Source organism: Suricata suricatta, chromosome 8, assembly GCF_006229205.1.
Source record: "Suricata suricatta isolate VVHF042 chromosome 8, meerkat_22Aug2017_6uvM2_HiC, whole genome shotgun sequence".
NCBI lineage: Eukaryota > Metazoa > Chordata > Mammalia > Carnivora > Herpestidae > Suricata > Suricata suricatta.
In genome coordinates, this window is record NC_043707.1 from 30,472,196 (window position 1) to 30,494,541 (window position 22,346).

Consider the following 22,346-nt stretch of genomic DNA (forward strand, 5'->3'; position numbering starts at 1 on the left):
TAGTATTCCAAATCAATGTAATTTGCCATGTTAACAAAATAAAAGATTTTTAAAAATGATCACCTCAGTATAGATGAAGAAAAAGCATTTGGCAAGATTCAGCACCTATTCCTGATGAACAGTCTCAACAAACTAAGACTAAAAATGACTAGTCTCATCTGAGAAAAAAAAAGTCTACCATTAACAACATGCTTCATAGTGAAATGGAGACCATCCCCTACCATGATTAGAAACAATGCAACTGTATCTGTTCTTAGTTAAACATCTTACCTGAAGTTCTAGCCAGTCCAATAAAGCAAGAAAAATAAAACAAAATGCATTAATATTTGAAAGAAAGAAGCAAACACATATCTTTACTCATCAAGGACATAATAGATTATGTAGAAAACCCAAAGAAATCCATAAATAAGCTACAGAACTAATAAATGAATTTAGCCTGGTTTTTAGATACCAAGTCAATATTAAAAAGCAAATATATTTCTATATATAAGCAGAAAAACAATTATGAACTGAACATTTAAACAGCAATCCCATTTTTTTTTTAAGAAAGAAAGAGAGCGTGAGCAGGGGAGAGGGGCACGGGACAGAGAGAGAATCTTGAGCAAGTCCCGTGCTCAGAGTGGAGCCCAAGGCATGACCTGAACCAAAATCTAGAGTTGGACATTCAACCAGCTGAGCTACTCAGGTGCCCCTAAAGCAATCCAATTAAAAAAAAAAAAAACATCAAATATACAAAATACTTAGAAATAATAAGAGAAAAATAATTCCTCTACTCTGCAGGCTGAAAATTAAAGACCCAAATAAATGAAAAGCAATACCATGTTCATGAATCAGAAGACTCATTACTAAGGTACCCATTCTCCCCAAACTGGCCTATAAACTCATCACAATCTTATTCTCCATCGCAATAGACATTTTTTTGGTAGACATTGGTAAGTTGTGTAAAGGTCTTATGGAAATGCAAAGGAACTGGTGGTCAAAGTACTCTTTAAAAAAGAAATTACAACTACTTTCCATTTCATTCCCACTAGAATAGCTACAATTTAAAAAGACTAACACATCAAATGTTGGCAAGAATGAGGAGCAACTGGAACACTTTGCTTATGGGACTATAAAACATTAAAACCTCTTTGGAAAACTATTTGGCCATTTCTTAGGAATTTAAACAACCTAATTAAAAATGAGCCAAAGTCTTGAACAGACACTTCACAGAAGAAGCTATAAGAATGGCTGGTAAGTACATCAGATAGACATTCAAAAGATGCTTGACATCATTAGTCAACAGAGAAGTGCAAACTAAAATCACAACAAACAGCATTTCAGACCCACTAGAATGGCTAAAATTAAAAAGACTGACAAGACCAAATGTTGACAACGATGGAGAGCGATTACAACTGGTGGAAAACCGTTCAGTCCTTTCCTATAAAGCTAAATGTATAAAATGACCCAGCAATTCCACTTGCAGAGATTTACCCAAGGGAAATTAAGACATACATCCACAGAAAGATACTGCAAGAATGTTTACAGAAGTGTTTTTCTTAAAGCCAAAAACTAAACACAAACAACCCAAAGATCTGTCCAGAGGACAATGCATAAAAAAAATTATGGTTATTTATACAGTAGAATAATGCCCAGCAATAAAAATGAGTAAACTACTGATACACATATCACAATATGAATAAATCTCAAAACATTATAATAATTGAAAGAAATCACACACAAGAGAGTATATTACATGGTCCCATTTATATGAAGATCAAGAATAAGTACTTGAATACTGATCTATGATGAGAGAAATCAGCACAATGGTTGCTAAGGGGTGAGAACTTTCCAGGAGGTGATGGAAACGTGCACATGTATTGAACTCATCAAAGCATACACTTAGAAAGTGGTGCATTTCAGGGGCCCCCGGGGGGCTCAGTTGGTTAAGAATCCGACTTTGGCTCAGGTCTTGAGCTCATGGTTTGTGAGTTTGAGCCCCGCATCAGGGCTCGGGATTCTCTCTCTCTCCTTCTCTCTTTATCCGCTCATGCTCTCTCTCTCTCAATCTCTCTCTCTAAGTAAATAAAAATAAAACTTTAAACAAAAGAGTGGTACATTTCCGAGTATATAAATTTTATCTCAGAAAAGAAAAAGATGTTTACAGTAATGTTATCAATAATTTAAAACTTGGAAGCAACTTAAATATCTTGTAGTAGGGGTTCAGTTAAGAAAGTGTATACCCAAATTTTACAGCCACTAATAATATTGCTGTGGAAAGCTGTCCATCAACACGGAGAAACATTCATGGTAACTTAGGTGAAAAAGAAAGTTATCAAAAGTGTCCGATGGGCATGAAAGCCCAGGAAAAAGGGTCTGGAGGCTCTTCATCAAAGTGAGGTTCAAGGTTACCTTGAGAGGCGTGATTCTGGGTATTTTTATCCTGTCTACACTGAACGTGTGGTTGCTTTGGTAATAAGAAGAGAGCATTTCTAGATACAGACCTACAGTTGTAGATGCTCAGACATGGTTAATTCCCCTTAGCTGTGTTGTCTAACGCCACCGTGGTTCTGAATCAGCAAATGCTGAACCATTGCTCCTGGGCAAATACAGGCATAGGTTTCTCCCAGCGTCTGGTCCCAACACCTTGTCAACTAGTTTTCTGCGTGCTGGGAGAACTGAACGGCCATCTGCGCCTCACCCGACAGCCCTGTGTGTGACCCCTCCTGGTCCCTGTCCCATGAGTCTTTCTTCCCTTGGAGGATGTGAATCTGTACCTTTCGCTGTAATAAACCAGATGCGTGAGTGCAAGAGCTTTTCGGCTCTGTGAGTTCTCCCAGTGGAGTATCAGACCCCTCCCCCGTCTTCATCTATATTAGTTTCTTGAATCCCCTTTTGAATCTCTTTTGTCGTTCTGATGGTTACCTCAATGAGTTCCGCCAAACACATGCTCATGATCTATTTGCGTGAGATTTCGGACTCAGACACTCTGAGGCTTACAGTTCATTTACTAGTTCATTCCTTTAGTAGAGAGAATGCGAAGACAGATGAGAACATAAGTGCTAAAGCACCGCAGTGATTTCCAGGGGAGGCGGGAGGGACCCTGTTCGGGCCGGGCTCATTACCCTTAGAAGAAACAGACAGTCTACAGGGTGGCAAGTGGCAGTGGGGGGAGGCAGACATGGAAACACACGATTATAATCAGCTAAGGCAATGATGGGGGCCGAGGGACTCAGAGGCTCTGGGAGCTTAGAGAAGGGCTGAGAAGCGTCCCCAATGCTGAGCAGAGGCCTCTAAAGATAAGCAGAGAGAGGGGCCTACTCAGGACTTCTCTGTGTGAGTCCAAGGTTGCTCAGTTTATTGATCACTGAAAACTCAGTCCATGACTTCAGGGTAAATCAATCGCTTCCCTAGAAACCACTGCCTCCCCAGCCCCTTGCAGAATCCAGGCAGCACGACTGGACTGCCTCTCATCATGGCCGTGGCATTGACAAGAAAGGTAGACCCAAATCCTGGCTCTGATGCCTCCGACTCTACCAGGCGCTGATGTGAACGGTGATCTTTCACATCAAGTACATGCTCCGCACACCCCCACTTCCACCTTGGGGATCCTGGCCTCCCCTCACCCTTCAGGCTCCTCCTGCTCCTCTCCAAGGAAAGACCCATGATGGTTCTATGCACCCCCTTTCCGCCAAGTGTGGGGAAGCTCTCCTCCCAGGATCAGGTGCCTTGTAAGTCAGGTAGGGTGGTAGCACTGGACCCTTTTGCCTCCCAGCCCCCTCCTGCAGCTCCACTTTGGACCACGGGCCGGCTGAAGCATTGTCATCATTATTATTATTACTGCTACTTGTCTTATGTTATGATTTGCAACCCAAAGATTTTTAGGCAGTTTACAGTAAGGGCATATACTTAACATATCATACTTTATCATAACTTTATCATCACCTAACTTGTAAAAGCACATACATAAAACAAAAAAATCAGTAAGTTGGGTAATGAAAAGAGGAGAAAATAATTTTATCAGAAAGTTAATGTTGTAGAAAGCCACCGTTCCCAAATGCAAAACGGGCCCCTGGGCCTCCAGAACGACTAGCTAACATAAGAAAAAGGTGGGCTGGGAACCTGTCGGTTGATTGGGCAGGACTCGCCTTCCTTGGCCATGAGCACGGCGGGGATTTGTTGTCATCCTTCCCTGCCCCACCTGGGTGCTGCTGTTAGGCCCCCTCGGGTGATAGAGGCAGCCTGGGACCCCATCCAGGGGCTCAGGAGGAAGGCCCCAGCTCTGGGCCCTCTCCACCCACCGTCCCTCAGGGGCTGGGGACAGAAGGGTAGGACCGTCAGTCTGTTGCCCTCCAGGTCCGTTTGCCTCATTCGACAACAGACATGGATCCAAGGCTGGTAAACTCTCACTGCACCTGCTCAGAGACCCAGTGATCGGCTCTGCCTTCCTCCCATTCCTTCGTGAGCAGGGCCCAGAGCGGAAGAAAGAAGCTGTAAATAGAATCCCCTCCCCCAGGCTATAGGTCTCATGATTCGTCTCCATCCTGCACCCAACCAGAGCACACAGGGACTCCACCTCAGTGCCCCCCAGCAGGGCACCCAGAGACTCCACAGCCCAGCCCAGCCCCGCCAGCGCCCGCCCCCAGCCATTCGGCCTTGACCTCCGTCCCCCCAGACCCTGGCAGACTCACCCTCATCACAGTTGCTCCCGGTGAAGCCAGGGCAGCACCTCCACTCTAGCGCCGTCACTGTGCGGTAGGACACTCTGTATGTAGGTCTGATCAGAGTCCTGTAACTAACACAAGGGCAGCATCAGCAGAGTGTGAGCGCCCCGCCCATCCACCTGCCCTCCCCAGCCCCAGCCCCAGCCCCAGGGGAACCCATCATCCCGCTCTGTGCCCACTGGCTGTGTGGCCCTGGGTAGTCCGTGACCACCTCTCTCTGTGCTGGGTGCATTGTGAAGTCCCTCCCAGCTCTGCCTTCCTGCCCATCTCCAAGCATGGCCACCTCGAGTGGGAAAATGTCAGCCATGAACTGAGCTGTGTTCCCAGAATTCATAAGTTGAAGCCCCGCCCACCGCCACCATATGACTGTATTTGCATATAAAGTCTCTACAGTTAAATGAGGTCATTAGGGTGGGGCCCTAATTCATTAGAACTAGTGGCCCTATGAGAAGAGGAAGACAGAGAGAGGGATCTCTGTGCTCAGGAACACACTCAGGAAAGGCCTTGGAGGACGTGGTGAGAAGGTGGCCATCTGAGAAAACACATTTCTGTAGTTGAAACCACCCAGCCGGTGATACTCTGCTGTGGCAGCCTGAGCTGAGATGCCGACCAACATCACGAATAAGGGAAAGAAAAATATCATCAGAACGTGCACAACTTCTAACCACCCAAAAGTCACTGAATTCCAACACTTTTCCCCAATCATTTCTTTGGTTGATTCGTCCAACGAATACATATGAGCGCCAACTACATGGAGTCCTGTGGTCACACACTGATAAAACTGAGTCCCAGCCTCGAAAAAAATCACAGCCTAGTGGATGAGAGAGACCCATCCGGGAAAACTTGCAATCCCGTTGTGGGACCCTCACGGCCCTAGAAACCTCCTGCAGGTTCACACACCTGCAGTTGTGAACTTTTTCTTGCAAATCAGCTTGATTCTATTTTGCAAAACTCGGAGACATAAAAGATAGTACCAAACCACAGTGCGCTATCACCTCGTACCGGTGAGAGTGGCTATCTTCAAAAAGACAAGAAACAGGGGCACCTGTATGGCTCAGTCGGTTAAGCATCCGATTCTTGGTTTTGGCTCAGGTCATGATCTCACAGTTTGTGCGCGAGCTGAGCATGGAGCCTGGGTAAGATGTTCTTTCTCTCCCTCTCTCTTTGCCCCTCCCCCCCAAATAAACATATAAACTTGAAAAAGAACAAGAAAAAGAATTTTTGTAACTGTGTGTGGTGGCAGACGTTAGTTAGAATTATCGTGATGATCATTTTGCAATATATGCACATATCAAATCAAATACTATACACCTGAAACTAACACAATGTGGTACACACACACACACACACACACACACACACACACACACACACACACCCATAGGACCCAGTTTCATAAGGGGGACAAATTTCGCTTTACTATTCGACTTCCATGCCTCATTATAACTTTGCCACTTGATCTCGTTTGCACAACTTCCTCTAGAAAACAGAGCTACACGACTTCACGAAATCTGAATCTGCGGACACCAAGCAACTTAATCGGTGAATGGAAAAATTATGAATTAATTGGGAGCAGCAGGCGTGACGTTTCCAGATGCCCTGTTGACAGGAAAACACACGAGTCATGTCTCAAATTTCAGAAATACTGCACTAAATCTGAACAATCCTGTTACACTAATTTCTCTTAAAAAAAAAAAAAACAATTCCTCTCGCTCATGTTTCACGAATGTTCTGGCAAACCAGCCTCCCGCTGGAGATGGAAGGGTGGTGAGGCTGTGTGCAGCCAGGGGCAGAAAGTTTCGAATGAGGGGCCAGGAGTCTGCACGCTGGGACCAGGACCGCAGACCCAGACCTCTGGACTCACAACTGCCTCCCGGAAACACTGCCACACGTGGTGGGGGGAGGGGGGCTGTAGGTTATAACAAACACGCACAGTCACACACACACACCTCTCTCTCACATGCACGTGTGCTCACATGCTTTCACACACTCAACACTCCCATGCACTCATTCCCACGCTCACACCCTCACATCGCCTTCCTGCCGTGGCTCTCCCAGCTTGACGCTAGGCCCAGCCAGGAAAGGGAGGAAGCTTTAATTTAGATAAAAGATGCCAGTTTTTAAATTAATTCCTGGAACAAGACTGGTGCTCCCGCTGAGAGGGACCAGCAAAGCTACAGAAACCCCCCCACCCCTGCCCTGCTCCCCGGGGCGGACGTGCAGGGCAGGGAAATGGTCAAGTTACTTGCTGCTTGCATCCAGCCAAGTGCAGCAGATGTCCTGAATGGGGTGCCTCCCATAACCTCAGTGCCATGGGGTAGATGGAGCCCTGGGCATTGGGGACGCAAGACCCGGGCTTTGGGCTCTGCACCCAACTCATGATACGGAGTTGCACACATTACTTATGAGGACCCCATGGAGACCAGAACGCGGGGCTCTCTGGGAGGGTGCCCATGCAAGGCGCCCAGAGCAAGAAGGGTGCACAGACAGATGCTGACTTTGTGCAATGCAGATCTGACCTCATTCCTCCTGGCCTGTGCCCTTCGGCCGTCCCCTCTGGGGTCAGGAGAGCCCTGCTTAGCTGTGAGTGTGGCCCTTGCCCTGTGGTGTAAATATACACAGTGGAATACTATTCCACCCTGTGAGCCATCCAAATGCCGCAGGCATCCCCCAGTCCATCCTCGGATAATGATGATAAAACAAAATAAATCTCATAAGAGCTTTGAGTGTTTGCCACACTTCAGTCACTGTTCTGCGTGTTTTACATTTGCTAGCTCATAACGATCCTAATGGGCGGATGCTATTACTAATCCTAATTTACAGAGGAGGAAACTGAGGCACAGAGAACTTAAGTAAATTTCTCAAGGTCACACTGCTACATGGTCATGGAAGTAGGATCCAAAGCCACGCAGAATCGAGAATCAACAGAACCCACCAATTTGCATTGGTTCAAGAGAACAATTTTTCCTCCCGACATCTGCACCAGATCTTGATCTCGGGCTCTGAATCAGAGCAAAAGCTCGGGCCCCAGAGGGGGTGTCTTTCTGCCCTCCATTCTGTGGGCCATGGGCTGGCCTGTCCCACTCTGGGACCAGAAAGAACCAGACGGCCAGGGAAGTCCAGGAGCACCAGTAGGTGGCGCTGCTTCACCAGCCCAGAGGGCCAGGGCTCCGCTTGGCAGTCCCCTCAGGTCCCACCTGAATGCCCCAGGCATCGGGCAGTGTTTGTAGCTTGGCCCCAGGCCCGGCTTCACCTCCTACGTTTCATGAAGGGCCCCCAGCCCTTCCACTGGAGTTCACTCTGCAAACCCAGTGATCTTTCTAAGATGCAGATCCTATTTTGTGACTGCCCTCTCACAAAACCTTCCATGGCTCCCATAGACCAAGCTCTTTAAGTGAGTAAAGAAAGCTACCTACCTTCTATGCTCCCTTCATCCTGCCCCCACCAGCCAACGTTCCTACCACCATGGCACAACCTCCTCTTCCTGCCTCTGGGCCTTTGCATATGCAGGCTCCTCTGCCTACATGCCCCTCCTCCTTTACTCTGCCTGGGATAAATTCCCAAGAGCCTTCAGCGTATGCCTCAAATGTCCTGTCCTCCTCTGTGAAGCACCCCTGCTCCTGGCCTGCGTCCACAGGCTCCCTCCTGAGCCCTCCCACAGCACCTTGTTCAGAGACTGGTTTGAACCTGACACTCATTCCTGCACTCAGCACGTACATGCCAAGAGCCAGATGCGTGCAAGACAATGGGAGAGGGAGCATGAAGAAGGCGGGCACGGCTCCTCTCTGCCACATAACCGCCACACACCGGACCCTGCGACCACGGGCGGCGCTAAGTGCTTGGAAGCAAGGCAGTGAGTTCATGCCTCATATTAGAATGGAATTTATTTTATTAAAGTACAGTTTACATGCAGTCAACTAGATAAATCTAGTGTCTAGCTTAATACTTTTTTATAATGTATTTATTTATCTGAGAGAAAGAGAGAGAGGGTGCAAGCAGGGGAGAGGGGCAGAAGGAAAGAGAGAATCGTAAGCAGACTATATGCCCAGTGTGGAGCCCAACTTGGGGCTCAGTCCTGCAAGCCAGGGATCACGACCTGAGCCGAAATCAAGAGTCAGACGCTTAACCGACTGAGCCACCAAGGCGCCCCTCTGAGCTCTCGTCTTATTGACAGTAACTGTCTTATCAGGTGTGAGGTGAAACCTCAGGGTGGCTTCGATTGGCACTTCCCTTTATCAGTTATTTATTTTTCTTCTTAAATTTTTTGGTTTATTTTTGAAAGGGAGAGAGGGGCAGAGAGAGAGAGAGAGAGAGAGAGAGAGAGAGAGAGAGACCGAGACACAGAATCCAAAGCAGGCTCCAAGCTCCGAGCTGTCAGCACAGAGCCCGATGCGGGGCTCAAACTCACCAACCCTGAAATCATGACCTGAGCTGAAGTCGGACGCCCAGCCGACTGAGCCACCCAGGCAGCCTATCAGTTACTTACTGATGTGACTATGGTAGATGAAGCAGATGAGGTTGTATTTGGGGGGCTTCATAGACTGGAGGGGCAAGTGACCAGGAACAGCCTCATGACCATGATTATAATTGAACAGGAACTGCATTAGTCAGGGTTCTCCAGAGGAGCTGAACCACCGGGCTACACAGAGATCTGTAGAAAGAGATTTATCTATAGAAGTAGGTTCACTTGATGATGGAGGCTGAGCGGTCCCATCATCTGCCATCTGCAAACTGGAGGCCCAGCTTGGCCCGTAGGGTGGCTCCCGGGGAGGCCCAGGGGGCCGATGGTGTAAGTCCTAATCAAGCCCCGAGCCCCAAGAACCAGGAGCGCTGATGTGCAAGGGCGGGCGTAGATGGATGTCTCCGCTCCAGAAGAGTGTGAATGGGCCCTTCCTCTCCATTCAGGCCTTCAACGGACTGGACGTGGCCCACCGGCATGGGTGAGGGCTGGTTTCTTCACCCAGCCTACCAGTTCAGTGCTGATCTCCTCTGCTCCGTAACCTTGATCTTGGACTTCCTAAACTCAAGAACTGTCTATTAAATAAATGTCCCCTACTCGCGCTTTCTCTCTCTCTCCCAAAATAAATAAACTTTAAAGAGGAAATTCTCTATTTCCATTTCCCTCTCTGCCCCTCGCTCCCCTCACACTCTCTCTTAAGAAAAAAAAAAGACAAGATACTAAGTGTTGAGGAGGATGTGGGGAAGAGGGGTGCCTTGTGCATGGTTGGTGGGAACATAAATTGGTGCAACCCCTGTGGAAAACAGTATGGAGGTCCCTCAAATTATCAAAAATAGAATTATCACATGACCCAGCAATCCTGCTTCCGGGTATTTACCCAAAAGAAGTCGGATCAGTATCTGGGAGAGAAATCCACATCCCCATGTCCACGGCAGCACTATTAACAATAACCAAGACATAGAAACACCTGGTGTGTCTATCAACAGATGAAGGATAAAGAAAATACACACACACACGATGGAATATTAGTCACACACAAAAAGGAAATGCCATATGTGATACCATGGATGAACCTGCAGGCGATTGTGCTAAGTGAAGTAAGCCAGACACAGAAAGACAAAACTTGCATGATCTCACATATGGAACAACATCATCAAAAGAGTGGAATTCAGGGGCGCCTGGAGGGCTCAGTCAGTTGAGCGTCTGACTTCAGTTCAGGTCATGACCTCACGGCTCATGGGTTCAAGCCCCACGTCCAGCTCTGTGCTGACAGCTCAGGGCCTGGAGCCTGCTTCAGATTCTGTACCTCCCTCTCTCTCTGTCCTTCTCTTACTCACACCTGTCTCTCTCTCTCTCAAAAATAAATTTAAAAAAATTAGGGGCGCCAGAGTGGCTCAGTCGTTTAAGCATCCAACTCTTGATGTAAGCTCAGGTCATGATCTCATGGTTTGTGAGTTCGAGCCCCACGCCTGTCTCTGCTCTGACAGCTCGGAGCCTGCTTGGGATTCTCTCTCCTTCTCTCCGCCTCTTGCATGCACTCTCTCTCTCCCTCAAAAATAAAGAAATAAACCTTAAAAAGAAATAACCTGAATAACAATACTAATGTACCCTACAGCTGAAATTCGCTAGGAGAGTGAAGCCAAGTGCTCTCACCGCACACACGGACCTGTGGGATGTGGGGCTGTGTTCAGTAGTTTCACTGTAGTGATCATTTCACAAACCATATATACATCCTAGCAGCACGTCCTACACCTTAACTAGACACAATCGCTCTTTGTCAAAAGTCAGTCCATCAGCAAAAGTGCAGACACACACACAATCTTGAGCACCTCCGTGAGGTCAGGGGGCAACTATATTATCTGTTGCGTTTGAAGACACTTCCCAAGGGGCAGGGAGATCCCCCATACCCCATCCCTCACCCCAGGGAGCAATCCCTTTCACATCAGAACGGACCCCAGGCCACCCCACAAAAAGACAAACAGCAGTCACCCAGCGTTTACAGATTCCCCGAACCTCTTAAGAGCAGCCTCACTTGGGGACACTGAGCTCCTGGAGAGAGCCGGCTTGCCTAGGGCTCTCCGGAAGACGCTGCACCCTGCCCAGCGCTTACCCCACCACCCAGGTGGTGGCAGCAGTCCTGGGCAGGGGCTGCACGGACCCAGGAGCGACCTCCACCTCCAAGGCTTAATGACTCCCGGATGGAAGCTGGAGGAAGAGGAATCGGGTGGGCCTCTGGGGCCTGATTCTCCCCTGGGTGGAGATGCTCCTCCATCCTGTTAACTCTGCGGTGCTGCAGCATCCCCTGGAGTGGGGCGCAGACTCCACACCATGGCCCACAGGCCTTGCATGCTCTGGTCTGGCATCACCAGACCTTAAACCCTTAAGTTATTCATTCCTGTTTCCAGCCATACTGGCCTTCCAAATCACTTAAGGGAGGCTCTCTTTCTCTCTCTCGCTCTCTCTCTCTCTCTCTCTCTCTCTCTCTGTTACCTAGTTAAGGCCCAGTCCCCTCCACCTCCACCTCGAAGGCTCTCTCTTCCAGGAAGCCCTCCTGAGGCCTCTGACCAGATCAGCGTTCCCGGCTCCCCGTGCCCTGCCTTCACAGCCCTTCCACCCAGGATACAGACTGTATCCTTGACTCATAATGGATGCCTGTGTCTCTGCCACACCACGGGCTCCAGGGAGCAAGGACCTTGTCAGTGCCCGGCACACAGTGAGCCGGCAACACTTCGGACCCGCTGACTGCCTGGGGGTCCGGCTCCCAAGACCTGACTGTTCTCCGGCAGCCTCCTGGCCAACAGGCATCCAAGGCCACACAACCACGGGAGCGGGCCGGAGGAGGAGAAGCCCTTCACTGGTCCACAGAAGGTGTGAGCTGTGCTCACGTTACAGGTGCCAAAACTGGCTCAGAAAAGAAAGAGGATGTCAGAGAGTTGTATCTGCTAAACACCCGGGCACTCCGGGATCCTCCCTGGTCCTGTGAGTATTGCTGTCCCGTTTTGCACATGGGGACGTAGTCCTTGCCCAAGACTGCGTGGCTGGTGGGCAGCGGAACCCCCAGTCGGCCTGCACCATCAGGTCGTGGATGAGCCCGCTTCCCACCCTCGACTGTATACGCCGAGGGCTCGTCTTTTCATCAGCCACCCCCCACCTCTCACCCCGATGCATCCAAGAGGTGAGATGGCCCAGCCAAGATCCGGATACAGGGAGGGGGCAGTGCGGATGTGCACAGGGTGACCCCCACAAGGACAGCCCAGGCTGCCTTGGCCCGAGGCAAGCAAACATGCAGTCGGGCAAGATAAACACGGGGCTTCCCAGCTGCTTTGTTTCTAGTTCATTCCAACACATCTCTGCCCATCTGAGCCTTGAGGGAACCCCCGCCTCTCCGAGTCTTCTGTGAAGTCTGGGCTGAGACGCAACAGACTCAAAGTCCCTTCTTACCTCGGAATTCTCCGAATGCAATCTGGATGTCCAAGGGGGGTCTCCCACCTCACCAATTCTGGGTTTTTCCCAAGATGACCCAAATTTAGGGACTTCTAACCTCTCCAGATTTGCTCTCGGAGGGGCAGATCCTAAGACTTCCCTCACTGTCCAGCTCCAGAACAGGCATTCTCCTAGGGCTTGTTCTTCAAATGTCCACAGGAACTTGGACTCTCCCCCTCCGTGCCCGCCCATTGTGGAGTCCTGGGAGCTCCACCTCCACCAGGTAGGTCCTACCTGCACCCAGCTCGCCTCCTACCCGCCCCCGTCCGGCCTCCATCACCACCCTTCCAGCCAGCGGCCGTGACCTCTAACGGGCGCCCAGCTTTCACACCCACCCCCACTCCTCCAACCTCCGTGCAGCCTCCAGTTTTCAAACCACGAACTTCCTCCACAACCCTCCCTGGCTCCTCTTTCATCTTAGGACACAACCCAAATCCTTAGTATGTCCACGTGGACTTCCCGCTATCCACCTTGGCTGCCTCCCCACTCCCCGGTCTCTGACCACCCCTGCCAGGGGCCCCAGGCGGCGTCACCTTTGAGTTCATGAGCCCACAGAGCCCCCTCGCCATGTCAGGGCTTGTCACCTGCTATTCCCTCTGTCTGAGAAGTCCACGAAGTCTGGCACAGCTCCCTGAGGCTGGGCAAACGTGATGCCTCCTCTGAGAGGGCCTCCTTGACTGTCTGCCCTCTGTCACAACCAGCCCACCACAACCCCGGCTTGCACCGTCCTAGAACTCTGACTTGTCTTCCAAACACTTACCACCGCCCACTCATCGGTGCCTGTCCCCTCTACCAAAGCCGCTGGTTGCGCCCCAGGTCTAGCTCAGGGTAGGAGACATCCTGTGTGCTCAATAAAACTTGGGGGAATGAGAGAAACAAAGGAAGGTGTACCAGAGGGAGTCCCGGACCGGGAACTGCAACACTAGCCACGACGCCGCAGCTCCCCGGAGGATCTCAGGGTGTCGGGTGGGAGACATGGCTGGAAACTGATGGTCAGCAGGGACGGGGGGGTGGGGCATGGCCCCTTCCCCCGCGAGGACCCGGGAAAGTCTCCCTATGTTCTAGGACACTTGAAGAAGTTCTGCTGCACTGAGAAGGCGAGCAGGCAGCCAGCATCAGGGAGCCAGGAGGTCATTTGGGGTGAGGTTTGGTGCTTTCGGGGAGCAGACAAGGCACAGGAAGGGCGCTGTGAAAGCCCCCAAAGCAGGCAAGGAATGGGGCCTGGGTTCATGGAGACGACACTGGCTGATGCTCGCCAGGCCTTCAGAGCATCTCCGGACCAGCAAAGCCCACAACACACACATATTCACTGGGGCGCCTGGGGGGCTCAGTCAGTTAAGCGTCCAACTTCGGCTCAGGTCATGATCTCATGGTATGTGGGTTCGAGCCTCAGGTCGGGCTCTGCACTGACAGCACAGAGCCTGGAGCTGCTTCAGATTCTGTGTCTTCCTTTCTCTCTGTCCCTCCCCTGCTCATGCTCTGTCTGTTTCTCTGTCCCAAAAATAAATAAACATTTAAAATTTTTTAATATTATATATACATATTAATTTATACATGTATATACATGTGTATTATTTGTTGTCTTTGCCTATATTAAAGATCAGTAGAGCTTAATTTCGCTCTTATTTTACAGATTAAAAAATAAACGGAAGACTTGATGTGGTTTTCCTGGCCCTCAGCAGACAGCCTTGCGCACCCGCGAGGAGACCACCCTCCCAGCTACGGGGAGGCCACCCAGGACTGTGGCACCAAGGAGTGTGGTGGTCAGATCTGCTTTCTAGAGAGACCCACCTGTGGCTGCATGTTCCTATCCGGTCAGCAATGCAAGGAGGCCGCCCCCACTGTCAGCAGGTGGCAGAGGGTCCCCCAAGACCCTCTCAGCAACTACAGAGCGCTGAAGTCATGAACTCCTCTAAGCAGCCCCCCAAAGACCTACTGCCACTCAATGACTGCCCCTCTGGAAAGGGCACAGATGTGTTCTGTGTTTCCCCAAAGGTGGCCCTGGGTGCACAAGGTCCCGTGAAAGGGCGTTTGAAGAACAGAATCCCAGGAAGGGTGAGGTGCCCATCACTGGAGGTATGTAAGTAGAGGCATAGCTCTTTGGCCTCCAAAGGTGGAAGGGGTCCCTAGAGCATCAGGCGGTCCCTCAGTAAGGGCCAGCACAAGGCTATTTTCTGGGCATGGCCAGCCCTGGGACCTTACGTGAGGACGCCAGTGCGGCCCCCCCCCACCACTGGGCACTTGGGGCCGCAGGCTCCGGCCCTGGCCCCACTTCCTCACCAGGGACCACCACGAGGAGGACCAGACTGGGAGGTACCGAGACAGGCTGGAGACTCAACAGGAAATGGGAGCGGGGGCTTCAGAAAGGGAGGCAGTAGATTATTAATCTCTTGATTAATAGCAGCGGGGCGGTGGGAGGGAAGGGGCTGTCCCGAAGCAGTCCCCAGGCAGGAGGAGGGGGTTTCCCGCCTCTGGCCTCCTCCAGACCCAAGCTCCTCATTCTTAAGTGCCAGACGCAAGGGACAGATGCAACGGCCCGCCAGCAGGCCCAGCACGCAGTGTCTTCCGCCCAGGCCTCGCCTCCCACGACAGCGCCGGCCCCTAGTCCACCGGAGATTCGTGGCGGGGGAGGGGGACGCAGCCCAGATGGGCCACCATGCTGCGGGTTGGCCTCGCCGAGCCTCTCCGTCCACGCAGGCTGGCCGAGGAGGAGAGGCAGGAAAGAAAGGTCATGTTTTAAGAGAGTACTGAGTCCAGGACTTCACGCGGCCTAGCAGGCAGCAGGCAACCCAACCAGAGAGGGGAGGCCTGCTGGCAGGGGGCCGTCTGTCTGGCAGAGGGGAATGAAGGAGGCAGAAGAAGCCCCGGAGAGTTCCGGCAAACCCCTCCGCTCAGCACATCTGGAAAAGGTTGGCTCTAATGCCATCAAAGAGCTCTGAGGGCCAGGGAGGCAGCCAGGGCAGGAAAGGCAGGCCGGGGAAAACTTAACGCCCCACCAACCCGCCCGGAGCCCTGGGTCTTCCAAATCTGTCAGGCAGGCCCAGCGCCTGGCCCACCCCAACCCCTAACCCCCAGCAGCTGCCCCGGGGCCTCAGAAGGGCATGGGCATCAATAAGGCCTGACGTCCTGCTGCCAAGATCAAGGCACAGCCAGGGGCCTGATTTCAACCCCAAGCAAGACAGGGGTTAGACCCTTATTTCCCAAGAAGGGAAGCTGAGGCAGAGAGAGGAGAGGCCTGGCCTGTCCCCTCTGCCTTCCTCTCACAGGGAGGTCTCAGCACTCAGCCCTTCACTGTGGAGCTAAGATGGAGAAGGCGCCCCCCCCTTGGCCCTCCCAGGCTATTCCCTCCCCATACTCCCACACCCGTCCCCTAGTGAAATCCCCTCATCCCCGAGATCTCTGCTCCAGGACCAGGTCTCACGTCAGGGACACCACTGCTGCAAGTCTTTGACGGTCCCTCATGGAGCGGTGTCCCTGCTCCCTCCCCCACCAAGTTCTGTGCAAGCGGGGCCATGATTTTTGCACACTAGCACCGGCTCTTAGGTGCTCCGTCAGTTCCACCTGAACAAGTGAACGGACGAGACACAAGCTCTTAGAACCCCAACGCAGGGCTCGAACCCAGAAACCGTGAGCTCATGACCTGAGCCGAAGCTGGATGCTTAACCGACTGAGCCACCCAGGCGCTCCAAATTCCATCTCTTGGAAACAGCGGTTTCCAAGCCTGGACCCCCCTTGCAAAAAGCAAGATGGAGACCTTTGAACTGAGGCGGGTGTAGCCTTGCTTCCCAGGGGCCACCCTCCCTGTTTGAGGAGTGCGGCACCCACTCCTCACGCCGAACTGAGAGCTGAAGTCCACTCTGCTGGGGTCACTTACAGACCAGACTCCAAAGACCCTTCTCTCAGAAGATGCTCCTAGGATCAAGAGGTGGCGACCTGGCCGTCTGAAGCCTTCTGCTGATAAGAAAGGCAGGGAAGACCTGGGAATTCAGCTCCGGGGGGGCCAGGGGACCTAGGGAAGGAGGGGATCTCTGTGCCTTCCACTGAAAAGAAGGTGGGGGGTCAGCATCTTTTTCTTCATTTACAGATCCACTGGCCATCCCTCCAACACAGCAGTTAAAAGCAGACCTTTCTCTTAAAATTTAAAATGGACATATCTGGGTGCCTTGGTGGCTCTGTGGTTGAGTTGTCCAACTCTTGATTTCGACTCGGATCATGATCCCAGGGTCATGGGATCAAACCCCACATCCAGCTCCTTGCTGAGTGTGGAGCCTGCTTAAGATTCTCCCTCCCCTCTGTCCCTCTGCTCCCCAAAATAAAAAATAAAAATAAAATGAAATGGACGTATCCATTTACTTAGCCATTCTCTTTTTAGAAGGCATAATATAAACATACTTGTGTATAATGTGGAGCCCAAGCTAAGAATCTCTACTATTAAAACATTACGAAAAATCTTTTTAATTATGAAAGTAGGGGCGCCTGGGTGGCTCAGTCGGTTTAGGGTCCAACTTCGGCTCAGGTCATGATCTCATGGTTCGTGGCCAGCATGGGGTTTGAGACCAGCGTTGGGTTCTGTGCTGAAAGCTCAGAGCCTAGAGCATGCATCAGATTCTATGTCTCCCTCACTCTCTGCCCCTCCTCTCCTCATGCTGTCACTCTCTCTCTCTCTCTCTCTCTCTCTCTCAAAAATAAAATCAACATTTAATAATTTTTTTAAATAAATAAATTAAATAAGCATTTTTTTTAGAAACGTGTAGAAGTGTCCAACTCTCGGTTTTGGCTCAGGTCATAATCTAACAGTTTCATGAGCTCGAGCCCCGAGCTGGGCTCTGTGCTGACAGTGCAGAGCCTGCATGGGATTCTCTCCCTTTGCCCTTCTGCCAGTCATGTTGTCTCTTTCTCTCTCAAAAAACAAATAAATAAACTTACAAAATATTTTAAACATGTAAAACTGTTAAGTATATGTACATATATATCATGATGCTAATTGAATTACAGTCTGTAATAGTTAAAATGAAGAAATCAATTAAATATCCATTAGTTGAGGGCAAGGGAAATCAATGACGACCCTTCCCTGCAGTAGAATACTACACGGCCATTAAAAAGGAGGTGGCTATATGGGAAATGGCTGCACAATATTTTTCTGGGGGGAAGCAAGGTGCAGAACACAAGAACATCATCTGGTCTTCGTTTAAGAAACTACATTATGTGCGTACAAGAGAAGAGTCCGTCTGTTATAGAGGAGGCACGGAGGAGACATGACTATTATTAATAATGGGATCGTGCAGGTGCAATTCCAGACAGAGCGATGCTCATCTTGCACCTTATTCAGTCCTGCAGTATTTGGATTTTTTTTTGGACAGTGAGTATATATCACGTTCTTCGTAACAACAGTGACGGCAGCAACAATGAACAGTGGAATGAAAATCTAGAAAACAAACAAGCCACCTTCTCCCCAACTGGCTCTGGAACCTGTGACCCAGGACCAGAATCTCTGCCACTTTTGTGGGTCCCAGCACTGGGGCTGCGCGCTGAGCCCTGTAGGGGGCGCCACTGAGCAGACACAAGCCCAGACCCCAGGGCTCACTCTCCATCCTTGGTGAGGAAAACACACCCAATTTATGATGACCCTGGGGCTCCTGGGGTGGCTCATTTCTGTGTCACCCTACTTGGTCAGACATGAATGGGTGTTGCTGTGAAAATTGTTTTTTTTTTAAGTTTATTTATTTTCAAAGGAGGGCGGAGGGCCAGAGAGACTGAGGGAATCCCAAGCAGGCTCTGCGCTGTGTGTCAGATGCGGGGCTCAAACCCGCAAACCTTAGATCATGACCTGAGCCGAAGTTGGATGCTTCACCGACTGAGCCACCCAGGAGCCCCAAAAGTGTTTTTTAAACTAAAGTATAGTTGACATATAATTCGTTTCAGAGGTACAACATCGTGCCTGGACATGCATCACAAAATGCTACGATAAGTGTAGTTACCGTCTGTCACTGTACAAAATCATTACCACGTTACTGACTATGTTTCCAACGCTGTCTTTTTCACCCTGTGACGTGCTGTGTAGCTGGAAGTCTGCACGTCTTGAGCTCATTCAGTGACTTTGGCCGGACCCCTCTGGCAACCACTGGTTTGTGCTCTGGATTTATGAGCCTGTTCCTGGCTTGTTTATTCGTTGGGGAAGGGATTTGGAATTTGAGAAGGGCGTCCCAGGCAGAGAGGGGCAAAGGGTCTCTGAGGCAGAAACCCACAGCTGGACAGGTGTGGAGAGGAGGGCAAAGGAAGCCGGAGCCAGAACAGGGGGAGGGCTAAGAAGTGGGGGGTGGTAAGGGGCGGGGCTGAGAAAGATGGAGCTGTGAGGAGCGGAGTTGAGAAGGGGGGGCTTCAGGGGCGGGGCTGAGAGGGATCTCACTGGTCCTTCTCTATCCTTCAGCCCATCAGATGCCCACTGGATTATGAAGCTCTTTCAGGGTAAGAAACATGTCTTTCATGCGGCCCACACATACCCCCCATGCTCTGTCGACAAAAGGTGCTCCATATACGCATGCCCAGCTCTCGCTTCCAAGCGTCAACCCCTCCCCAACCGCTTGCGGTGGGACTGGATTCATCCAAGGGAACAAAAAGGAAGGGCCGAGCTGGCCAGCGCTGCAGCCTTTACCTCACAAGGTTGGCACAGGGCCCGGGCCACCGGCAGCTCTGGTACACGCGCTGGACCACAGTCTCTGAGCCGTTCTGCACCTGGCAGGACACCGTCCGCGTCACCGTGTGATGGCACCAGTGCCTGTGGGGAAAGCAACAGTCATGACCTTACTCCTGAGGTTCTGACTGCGGGTCGAAAGGCCATGCTGGCCAAGGAGGGGCCCCTGCACGAGGCTGCAGGATAAGGGTCCCACTGAGCTCCTTGGACCAGGTCTGAGGAAGGGAGCGTAGCCACCAAGCCCTGGCATCATAGCAGTCATCAAGGGCTCGGAATCAACCCCTGCCCACTGGGAAATCCCACTCTAATGAGGAAGACTAAGAAAGAAGTGATTAAGGGGCACCTGGGTGGCTCAGTCTGTTAAGCATTTGACTTTGACTCAGGTCATGATCTCGGGGTTCGTGGGTTCGAGCCCTGCCAGAGGCATGCCCTGGACGGGTCTGAGTTTGGAAACCTTTCTCTGGTGATGTGTAAGAGGTACAGGGGCCTGAGCTGGGGCGTGGCAGCGGGGAGGAGGGGACATATGCAAACAATATGGAGACTGCATCCACATGGCAGACAAGCACATGCTTCCATCTCCGCCTTCCATCCTCAGATCCTAGAGACTGAAAATCGAAAAATAAGCCCCTGTTATGACATCAGCAAGATGGCCATAACAATAATCTGGCAGCCATCAATGACAAAAATGCCTTTGTGGGAGCCTTGGGACTTTTGTAAACTACATGTCTTATAAGGAGTTAATATCCAAAACATACAAGGAATTCATAAAACTCAATTGCAAAAAAAAAAACCCAAGTAATTTTAAGAGGCATTCTTCCAAAGACATACAGATGGCCACCAAGTATTGAGAAGGTGCTCAACGTCACTCATCATCAAGAAAATGCAAATCGAAAGGAGGTATCACCTCACACTTGTTAGGATGGCTGTTATGGAAGGGAAGTGAGGTAACAAGTGTCGGCGAAGGTTCGGAGGGAAGGGACCCCGGGAATTCTGTTGATGGTAAAGTACATCGGTGCGGCCATCTTGGTAGGTCCTTTTTTTTTATGTTTTTTATTTATTTTTGAGAGACAGAGACAGCGCGAGCAGGGGAGGGTCAGAGAAAGAGAGGGAGACACAGAATCCAAAGCAGGATCCAGGCTATGAGCTAGCTGTCAGCACAAAGCCTGACCTCTTGGTAGGTTCTTGAAGAAAATTAACAAATGGAACTACCATAGGACCCAGGAATCTCACTTCTGGGTACATATCCACAGGAAACACTATCAGTATCTGGAAGAGATCCTGCACCCCATGCTCACTGCAGTATTATCCACAACAGTCAGGATGGAAACAACCTAAATGTCTATCCATGAATGAATGGACAAAGAATATTTAGAAAACACACACACACACACACACACACACACACACACAGACGATGGAACGTTATTCAGCTCTAAAAAAGAGGGAAATCCAGGGTGCCTGGGTGGCTCAGTTTGTTAAGCGTCTGACTCTTGGTTTCAGCTCAGGTCATGATCTCATGGTTCATGGGTTCAAGCCTCCCATTAGACTCTGGGCTGATGGTGCAGAGCCTGCTTATGATTCTCTCTTCCCCTCTCTCTCTACACCTCCCTGCCCTCTCACTTTCTCTCCCTCAAAATAAATAAATAAACTTGAAAAAAAAAGAAGATCGAAAGGGGCACCTGGGTGACTCCATTGGTTAAGACTCCAACTTCAGCTCAGGTCATGCTCTCGTGGTCCATGAGTTCAAACCCCATGTCAGGGTCTGTGCTGAGAGCTCGGAGCCTGGAGCCTGCTTCAGATTCTGTCTCCCTCTCTCTCTGACCCTCCCCTGCTCACACTCTGTCTCTCTCTCAAAAATAAAGATTTTGTTTATTGGGAAAAAAAAAGGAAGGAAATCCTACCATTTGTGATAACATGGATGAACCTGGAGAACATGACGCTAAGTAAAGAAGCCAGACGCAGAAAGACAAATGCCGTGTGATCTCATTTGCATGTGGAATCCAAAACCATCCAACTCACAGAACCAGAGAGTAGAAACACCAGAATAGAACAGGGGTTGCCAGGAGTTGGGGGGTGGGCAGAGAGGGAGAGATGGAGAGATATTGCCAAAGAACACAAACTTCCTCTTATAAAATGAATAAGTTCTGGATATCTAATATACAGATTAAATCTGCACACAGTGGTTATAGTTAATTATACTGTATTGGGCACTTGAAATTTGTTAAGAGAGTAGATCTTAAGTGTTCGCACCACAAAACAAAACAAAATAAACAATGGTAACCATGTGAGGTGATGAGTGTGTTAACAATCTGTAGCAATCAGGGCGCCTGGGTGGCTCAATTGGTTAAGCGTCCGACTTCAGCTCAGATCATGATCTCACGGTCTGTGAGTTCAAGCCCCACTTCGGGCTCTGTGCTGACAGCTCAGAGCCTGGAGCCTGTTTCCGATTCTGTGTCTCCCTCTCTCTCTGCCCCTCCCCACCTCAAGCTCTGTCTCTCTGTCTCAAAAATAAATAAACATTTAAAAAATAATAATCTGTAGCGATCATTTCACGATGTATATTTATATTAAGTCATCATGTTGTATACCTTTGGGGGGCGGAAAGCATGAGGGGAAATTATACATTTTTTTAAATTTGTTGATCATAACTCAATAAAGCAGAAAACATAAATAAGTAAAAATAAAACTCAATAAATTGTGAGGAACTGAAAGCAGGTGGAACAACACTGAAGGAGGAACTGGAAACACACGGGGGATGGGAGTAGGGGAGAATGTGGGCCTGACTCAGGACGTGGCTAATCCGGTAGAGGGACCCAGAGGTGACGTCAGAGGCCCCAGCACAAGGAGTCAGACAGGTAGGACCCGATCTCTACCAACGCCGATGTCGAGAATCAGGCTTTGGGGCCACCTGCACGATGCAGGTGTGGTTTCAGTGGGTGCCTCCAACAGCTGATGACCTTCAGGAGAAACTGTGACCCTCTTGAACTCTTGCACACTCCTTCTCTACCCC

At 50.2% G+C, this 22,346-nt stretch overlaps 1 protein-coding gene across 1 annotated transcript in view; it reads right to left on the bottom strand.

Moving 5' to 3' along the window:
• Positions 1-22,346, bottom strand: part of COL26A1 (collagen type XXVI alpha 1 chain) — a 107,372-nt gene that overhangs the window by 80,836 nt on the left and 4,190 nt on the right. The window contains exons 2-3 of the mRNA XM_029945732.1: positions 19,298-19,420; positions 4,671-4,774 (exon numbers count right to left, since the gene is read on the bottom strand). Coding sequence (XP_029801592.1) covers positions 4,671-4,774; positions 19,298-19,420 — 227 coding nt within the window. The remainder of the gene's footprint in view (positions 1-4,670; positions 4,775-19,297; positions 19,421-22,346) is intronic.